At 40.3% G+C, this 9,281-nt stretch overlaps 1 protein-coding gene across 1 annotated transcript in view; it reads left to right on the top strand.

The window, feature by feature from the left end:
• Positions 1-723: 723 nt before the first annotated feature.
• LOC104946256 (SAM domain-containing protein SAMSN-1-like) overlaps positions 724-9,281 on the top strand; it is an 11,373-nt gene continuing 2,815 nt past the window's right edge. The window contains exons 1-11 of the mRNA XM_010772044.1: positions 724-822; positions 1,622-1,662; positions 1,830-1,870; positions 1,977-2,039; positions 2,291-2,364; positions 3,157-3,295; positions 4,118-4,518; positions 6,015-6,092; positions 6,180-6,248; positions 7,797-7,929; positions 8,197-8,348. Of these exons, the coding sequence (XP_010770346.1) occupies positions 1,997-2,039; positions 2,291-2,364; positions 3,157-3,295; positions 4,118-4,518; positions 6,015-6,092; positions 6,180-6,248; positions 7,797-7,929; positions 8,197-8,348 (1,089 nt within the window). The 5' untranslated portion in view covers positions 724-822; positions 1,622-1,662; positions 1,830-1,870; positions 1,977-1,996. The remainder of the gene's footprint in view (positions 823-1,621; positions 1,663-1,829; positions 1,871-1,976; positions 2,040-2,290; positions 2,365-3,156; positions 3,296-4,117; positions 4,519-6,014; positions 6,093-6,179; positions 6,249-7,796; positions 7,930-8,196; positions 8,349-9,281) is intronic.

The raw sequence follows: 9,281 nt of genomic DNA, 5'->3' as shown, positions 1-9,281 counted from the left end.
CCTGCCTGTGGAAAACTGACTCTCAAGGGGTACCCTGTACGTAATAGAGTGACGGGGAGGGGCCCTGACCGTCCGTCAACGTGTGACGGGTTGGGAGTGAGAACGTGTTGCTCCTTCACAGCCAAGTAGAAATGATGGGTGCTTCCTTTATTTAGGGTCACCTGACAACAAATATGCGCAGTTCAATAGATAAAGGACGTTGGTCAACTTACCCACTGGCTAGTCTTACCCCTCTCTCCCCTACACGTGAAAACATTTAACACTCGACGCCAAATGGTGCTTCGTTCTTTGTTTGATTCTATTACGTTTTAAAAAACATAATTGTATCTTACTTATGAGCATATTTTGGTTTTAAACCTGCACTACCATAAGGCTGAGGAATAGAAAAACAAAAAGTAAACGTGTGTGTGATGAGTTTTGATTGAATGTGTTTTAGTGAGAAGCTATCAAGCTGAATGATTACTCCAGTGTAAATGCCAGACCATTATTTTACAGGACACATCTCTCCCTGATGTAAAGCTTTTCATTGATTTTGTATTTTTCAGTCAGACTGATGATTGATTCCTGACAATTCCTCTGTGATGAGCCTCAACATCTGGATTATCCTTAGTCTCTCTTCAAACGTAACCATTCAGTGTGCTTTAGTAATTCAATCTGGCTGCTGTCACCATGCCGACTGTTTTTATTTCCCAGGAGGGCTCGTCAGATAGCATATATGAAGCACCCTACAGGCAGACACGTAAGGAAGTGCTCCCAAAGCACCAGTGCAGCCCCTCTCTCCAGAGGCCTGAGTGGGGGGGCTCAGATCCATCCATCAGTTCTGTGAGTTTTCATCTTTATGTTTTATTCACACCATGACCTGATCAAACAAATGGGTCACTGAGTGGACATATTCTGAACATTCAAACCAACTAAAAACCACTAAGGAGACTTAAGTTCACTGACTGCTACACAAACAAAGAGCGACAGTGATACAGCCACGGTAATCTTCTGGAACCCCAAAGAGCCACTGGTGATTGGGCATGCTCACTGTTGCAAAGCTGATGCAGGGTATTGCAAAGGAAAGAATATTAAGAGTCTTAAGGCCCTTCCTTATTAGCACTAAATACACAAATCAGTTGACAGCGATAAAAATATCATGAGCATTGTACTATTTGGTCATAATCAAAGTACCAGACTTATCTAATAAATCTAGGTTTTACCCTGATGATGTTACTGGATGAAAAGGGTTTAACCCTAAATCATCTTAACTGAGACTTTGCGATTTTAATGGTTATCGATACAACAAAGTCCCAAATGTGAACCTTGGGGTGTCCCTTAAGGACAGAGAATTAATTAAGTCTTTAGGATTCATTGTCTTGTATTAGTTGAGATATTTCGCAGCATAATTGAAAGTGTTTACATGCTGGTGATGTCTTGTAAAAATGCAGGTGATCACCAAATGCTTCCTGTCAATTTCTGTACTAAATGTCATGCCTATGCATCCAATAGTTTGAGACATTTCAGTGTGGACCAAAGTGTTCCAGTTGGCTGAATACCAGTACATCCTACATGTTATTTCTACATATGTATTGTCTTTCTGATTTACCTAACGTTTTGCCTGTCTGTATTCCACCCCAAGGACCGACCACAGAGTACAGTTAAAGTAAAGAGGAATAATAGGTACGTGAGTTTTGTAAGCTCTTTTTGCATTTGTATTGACATTATTTTTTAAAGGGCATTGCTTGAAAACTAATCCATGATTCAATTGCATTTTCTATAGTTTCATTTTCTATTTAACTCATTTAAATAACCTGGAAAAATAAAATAATTATCATTTGTCATTTCAGGTCACATGTGCCAACATCACACTTGGACAATGAAACATTAGGTTGGTACAAAGGAACCACTGATGTGCTTGGTTGTCTTTTTCTTAATAGAAATGAAGTTACATTTTGTATTCACAATGTCCTCTTTTCCCTGCACCTTGTCTACAGACATTGACCGTGCCTGCTGGATGTCATCAGGCCACAGACAGGACTTATGTCATCAAAGCAAAGGTAAAGACATGCTTTAACTGGGCAACTTAAAAGTACTCATACTATTAGATGTGTAGAACATCAGAGAACTTATCAGTGCATGTCAGCTCAAGGACACCAGATGCAAAAAAAATAATGTTTACAGTAAGACTAGCTGGCGCTATCTACCTCATATCATAGATTCATGCTAATGACATTGCATATTTGACAGTACAGTGTGTGAATAAGTAAGATGTTAATCATTGTGTGCCCTGTGTGCATTGATCCTGCAGAGATGTGTAAAGCTCCGTGTCAGAGCAGCAGGCTGACGAGAGATGACAGGACACGGACAGATCTACCAGCTCAGGTGAAACCACATGACTTTCTCCTAAGAGCGGCTTTAACCCTCCAGTAGAGCCCATTATGGGGAATAGGCCACAAACGCCATGTTAGAGGTAGACCTCCAAGAGCTTCACTTTGTGTTGGAAAGTGTCGGGATGTAGGGGGTTCAGAATTTTTTTTATGGTTTCCAACATATACACGTTTAGACAATTTAAAGGAGGGGCAGAGATGATAATTATAGAGATTGGGGGGGAAAATAAACTATTTAAAGAAATTCTGAATGTTACTGTTCAGTAAATGAAGGATGTTTTGGTCATTAAGTAATGAGTAACCTCAGGGGGATTTTTCTTTGATGACAATGCAGTTCTATATATTTACATTGCATTTTATGTTTTTTCACTTTGCAAATAAACCTAATCAACATTTCTTGGTGCAAGCTTTTATTTAGGCAAATTATTATTAATTGTATTGTGAGTAATATCTTAAAAATCTGCATCTTTCATAAAGTGGTATGGACATGTCCGCAGCGTAATGTAACCCTCTATATATTTCTTTTAATAATAATCACTATAAGATTGGTGTCACTGCATAAAGAATATATTATATATAAGTACAAAATGATCACCAGTCAAACAAACTTCAAGTGTCTTTAAAGGTGCTCACCCAGCATTAAAATATCCTTTGTGGATTATGTAATAGTATATAATACTATTAGACTGTTATACAGGCTGTTGTTAAGGTGGCGCTAGTTTGAACTCGTATAGGCCCTGAGGATCTTTATAACATTCCTCTAATATATTCCTGCACTTTATTACAGGTCGCTGAAACTGCTGACACAGCAGAATCAATATGCTCCACAGGGAGCCTAAAGAGGTTGAAGAACCTCCACCTGCTGCACACAAAGAAGGGACATCAGAGGGGAGCTGCAGCAGAGAAGAGGACCTCTGAGAACAATGGTGAGTGTTTGTGGATGACAACCTGTTCAAGAAGCTGTTATCATTAACACTCATTTCTGTTCATCTGCAGAGGTGGGAAGTAACTAAGTGTGAGCATTGAGAAAGCATTTACTCAAGTACTGTACTTAAGCAACATTTTGAGGTACTTGTACTTTACTTGAGACTTCTGTTAAACCCGACTTTTTACTTCTACTCCACTACATTTAAAAGGGAAATAATGTAATTGTACTCCATTACAGCTATAGCTACTTCTAACCAAATGCATCTCTAAAAATGTAACTATTGTCCTGACTCAAGTCACAAGAGTCCCATTATTTGCATATTTTACAAAAAGTTAGTCAGAACTTTTTTTGTCTACATCAGTAAAATGCTACTTGATGCAACAATATTATCCGTCGCACTTAAATATAATTATACACTGAAAGAACTACAATTCTGACTTTAATAAATGTATTATGTCAACACATTTCACATAACTGTATTGGTTAGTTGAAATGTTTTTTATTTAAACTTAATATTATTGCTTTCAACTACCTAATACAGTTATGTGAAATTTGTTGACATAATACATTTAATTAAAGCCAACGTTTAAGCTTTTTCAGTTTTTATGCACATAAAGGCAAATGTTCTGCACTGTGATTACTTTGACTTTTTATACTACATTACATTTTGTAGTACATTTTGCTGATTATACTTTTGTACTCTCTGACTTAAGTAAGATTTTTGAATGCAGGACTTGTGCTTTTAATGAAGTATTTTGACATAATGTATTGGTACTTTTACTCAAGTAAAGCATCTGAATACTTGTTCCACCACTGTCAGTTCAATTAGCAGCTGAGTTTGGTAACAACAATCCAGTGCTGAGCTGCATCGGCCTGGGGAAGAGAACAGAGAAGAAGCCTCCTCCTGCTCCATCACCACAGCACAACCACATGGCCAAAGACAACCATGTCGATTCAGAGGAGGAAGGAGGTTGGAGCCCACAAACTGGGAATGATCTGTGGAACCCCTTTGAGTGTTCTCAGCCCTGGATCGCCCTCCACCACACATGCCACCAACGAGGACATGAGCTGCCAGTCTGCGGGGGCACCCTGACGCCACACGGCTCCACACAATGGGATCGTTTTGAGAGTTTGATACAGGAACTGGACAGCAAAAAGTCTGATCTGTGTCCTCCAGAAATGACCCTCTCCATCACAGACCTGCAGCTCTCTCAGGACACAGTAAGAGAAACCATGGTGCTATCATCGTCAGAAAATAAGATGGGCTTAATGTAACTTTATGTCTAGTGGCAGAGAGTAAGATGAAAACATTGACTCTCATATGTCTCTCAAAAATGTAGGTTTCTGCAAACCAATACAGATACACTGAAGTACATATAGATATATAAGTGACTTAGTGCAATGAGTAACGACCAGAGCAAGTGACTTAGTATATTGAAGGAACGTTAGTGAGAGAGATGTGGGAGTCAAAAAACCCAAACATTAGTTAGCTATTTAGCACTTCCTGTTCCCTTGTCTTAAAGTCGTGTTTTATTTGTGTGTTTTGGGTATATGCCTGAAATAAGGTCTGTGGTTAACACAAGTGTATGGGAAGTTATGGAGAACAGCAGACTGGACCTAAACATTGAGGAAAAAGGAAACGCTAGGAATAAGGGCTGAAATGTTAGAAACCAGGAACGAAAGAGCGTCCGCTTTGGTTTCTGACCTGACGTTACCCATTTTATGCCTTCTTGTCTACTCACTATTCTGGCTTGTGACAAGGATAGCGAGTGCTCAATCTAGTTATTAGTCCAAAATTCTAAAATGCCTTTCAAGGAGCGTAGAGTGAAGAGGTTTGCGACTGAAGCTAAAAGGAAGCAAACACCACTGTTTCGAAGTGTTTTTTGGCACCCAATATTTGAAAGACGTGTAAAAAAAGAGCTGGATTAATCTTAAACCACAAGTTATGGACCCTTTTTAAAATGATAAAGCCCTCTGTTTTAGTTTCATTATAAAAAAGAGCTGGTTCCAAGCTTTCTTAGTGGAGATGTATGATGACCCTGTCATCACATGAGCATCTCAGCTTGCAAGAGTTTGGAATTGTGTTTCTATTTCTCTAGTACTTGTAGTGAACATATCAAAAATACAGAAGTGAATTGCTGAAGCACAATATTGAATGTTTCACAGACCCATAATTTGAATAAATATACGTTTTTCACAATAGTCAATAGGAGAAAATACACTTCATAACATGTTTGTAAATTGTGGCAAAGGTAATTTATTTATGCTTATCCAACCTATTAGTGCTTGACAGTGAGGCGTCACTTCACTAACGGTCAGTGTTGGGAATGTGCCAAGAGTCAGTGTAACAGCTGTTCTGAGGACAGCGCTGAATGACCGCTAAACTGTTATAAAAACTAAGGTTGATACACAATAACAAAAACAACAGTGAACTTCTGCCCACATGATACTGAAATATTTGTTAACATTACAGATTAAACAGTACACGATCCACTCAATGTGATCAGTCAAATACAAGACCTAGGAAATAAAAAATACATATCTAGGAACTGTATGGCTGCCAGGGTTTAACCTAACTCAGAAAACAAATCAGAAACAGGGGATACAAACAAACAGTTTTTTGTTGTGGGGTTACAGGGATAATACACACATGAACACACACTCAGATAATGTGCCCATCTGTCCCCAGAGAACACTCATTTTAATCTTTTTCACAGTTGAGCAGGTTCGGGAGATTTGACGCCTTCAGACAGCCCTCTCCTGTAATGAAACCCCAGGATAATGAAAGTGCTTTGGTAAGAGAACCATCTTACGCAAAATCTGCCAGTTTGGTTATAAGTAAGATGTGAAGGATCTCTATTTACAGTGTTTTGTTTTTAAAGCAGGGGGAGACCTCATCAGACTGGAAGCACCTGAAGACCTCACCTGAGAAGAAGATGGCAGCCGTCTCTGTATGTCATGCCATCTACAAAGCTTATGTTAATATAACCACTTTCGAGGTACCCGGCATCCACTGCAGTTCACACCCAATAGAAAAACATCTGCAGGCAGACACAGCTGTCAGCACAACACCTGCTCTGCCAGACTGCAAACTATCACTCAAGCTATCGTTAGCCATTTTACAGACAGGGTGCTAAAATTAGCAAAGAAAAGTCCAGCAGCTAGTGACACATTCAATATGCATATGGATGTAGTGCCATCTTATGTGGTTGATAAACAGTTGCTGGAGTGATCGTCCACCAATCGCAGGGTTGTTGGTTCGATCCCCTTCAGACAACATGTCGAAAGATACCTGAAACCCAAATTACTCTTTAAATCGGTGTGGATGTTTCCTTCTAATATAGTACCCTCTGCACCTGTATAATGTGTGTGAATGATGACTTGTGTAAAAGTCAAAGCACTTGACAAGCTTTAAATATGTTAAAAACACAAGCACACAGCCTACAGGGCAACAAAGGAAGAGCCCAGGGACAGTTCAGTGATTCATTTAAAAAGATACAAAAGCTCATGGTGACGGGTAGCTAGTCCAAACATGAATTGGTAGAATAGTAGAATAGCACGAAAAGAGCAGGGGAAAGTACAGACAGGTAGCATATGGTAACTTTGATTGTCTGGATCAGGGAATGAAGGAAATTGGGCCGTTATATGTGGGTAGGGGATGAGATTGAGGAGGTGGGGTGTGCATGGGCAGCCAGGGTGGGGAAACAGTTGAGATTGGTGGCGCTGCAGGTGATGGGGAAAGGAGTGAGTTCGAGGGGCATCTTCTGGATGGATAACAATTTCAATTATGGGCCAAAAGAAAAGGGAATGATGCTGCAGAAGAGGGACAGAGACACGCACTGAGACAGTACAAACAAAGTGATATAACACCAAGGTATATTTTTGGATAACCTAATGCATATTCAACACTTTTAATGCAAATTTCAGATATTTTGCTTGTAAGATATGTCAATTTGATCCTGTCATCCATGCAATTTATGTATGATGAAACACATGCATAAGCGATCATAGCTTATACATGATGATGTAAGGATGTTATAGGAATTCTTGTCCCTCAACACAAAGTCCATACAGTGCATGCATACATGACATGGCAAGTTAACTGACCACAAGTACAGGTTGTGATATTTGTAGGTTTAAAATACTTTTTTATGGTGGACATACTGGCTAGAGATGGAATTTACATAAATATGTTGTGGAAGTCCCTGTACAGGAAGAGGAAGTTAAAAGCTGAGTCCAGGTCGTTGGGGATTATGCTCGCTACACACCACCTCAGCTATAAAAAGAAAGGAAACTCTTGCAGGATTAACTATTTTTGCCTGCCAGAGGCAGTGTAAACTGAATAGAACTGTTCCGTCACATGAGGAATCAAACAGCACGTTAGGGTCTTTACTCTGGTTGGTTGCAGTTTCTTCTTTGATTATGTTGAAGTAAAACAAATTGCAGGGATCCAAAATGATATCAAGCAGAATAACAATGTTAGTGTTTTTACTGCACAGACTGGAAACAAACAGAGAGATGAAGCGGAGAAGAGGAAAGTTGGAGTTGGGCGATCCTCTCGTAAAGCACACAGGCGTTCCAGAAACTCTCTGGAGAGCCTGTACAGCCTCCACAGTGGACAGAGCTCCTCAAGTAAGAGCCTCAGGCACAGAGCGTAATTCACTTCACACTACAACCTGATGAATTATGCAACCCTTGCTTGCACTACCGGGTATCCTGTTACTTCTTTTGGACGCACTCATTTGAGCTACACCTACCTAACAAATATAAAGACACAATTATCGACTCGCCGATTTTATCAATCACATCTTTAAGAACTGGAGTATAAAACTGTTAAAGCGAATGCAGTAACTACATTGCCCTTTATTAAACCCTTCTGTTTTCCCTCTTGGTTTCCAGGTGGAGTCACCAGTGGGTCAGACTGCTCCAGTAACAGAGACAGTCTGAGGCTGGGGGACGATCTGTTGTGCACAAGACAGTTCTGTGGCCGAGCTAAAGTCCATACAGACTTTGTTCCAAGCCCATATGACACGGAATCTCTCAAACTCAAGGTAAAGAAGTCTAAAAAATAAATGATTGAATGAATATTAATTAAGTCAACCAACTATAGAACTGTATCAATATACAATTGTATATCCGGACTATAGCTGCTGTTGTTAGAATTACATTTAGGCTAAAACAAACACTGTATAATAGAACCATTGATTTTTAGATCGTCTAATGCTAGTTTGCAATTTGTCCATTTCCATCTCAATGTGTACGGTAGGACCTTGGGCAACTACATCATGCTCTATCTTGGTTTGCATGGTGCAGCTGTAATTCACCTTAAAGGTCCCATGACATGGCCATTTCTACTGATAATAATTCCATTGTTGAGGTCTACTAGAATAGATTTACATTGTTCAATGTTCCAAACTCACATTGGTTTCTCATACAGCATCTCTGTATAGTGTGTGTATTCACTCTCTGTCCTGCCCCGCCCTCCCTATGAGCCCACTGTGCTCTGATTGGTCAGCTCGCCCACTCTGTTCTGATGAGTCCACCACCGTTACAGCGGAACATCAGTGATTATGTTTTACAATGGCGTTAGCAAGCAGAAAATGACACCAGTAGCCTAATGACAAACAGATGAGAATGCTGCGTGGGGTCTGGGGGCCGTGTTGGCGTGACATTGCGCGGCTCGCTGCTGTGAGGAGCGGCACACACACACACACACACACACACACACACACACACACACACACACACACACACACACACACACACACACACACACACACACACGTAGCCTGGCTGTGAGTTTGTGCTCAGGCTGAGTTTCGCGGTGTCTCGCTGTCTCAGGCTTAGAAATCCGTGGAGCTGCGGCTGAGAAAAGATAAGGGTGTGTGTGTGTGTGTGTGTGTGTGTGTGTGTGTGTGTGTGTGTGTGTGTGTGTGTGTGTGTGTGTGTGTGTGTGTGTGTGTGTGTGTGTGTGTGTGTGTGTT

Source organism: Notothenia coriiceps, unplaced genomic scaffold, assembly GCF_000735185.1.
Source record: "Notothenia coriiceps isolate Sejong01 unplaced genomic scaffold, NC01 NC01_scaffold00010884, whole genome shotgun sequence".
In the NCBI taxonomy this organism is placed as follows: Eukaryota; Metazoa; Chordata; class Actinopteri; order Perciformes; family Nototheniidae; genus Notothenia; species Notothenia coriiceps.
This window is presented reverse-complemented; position numbering and strand designations above follow the sequence as displayed.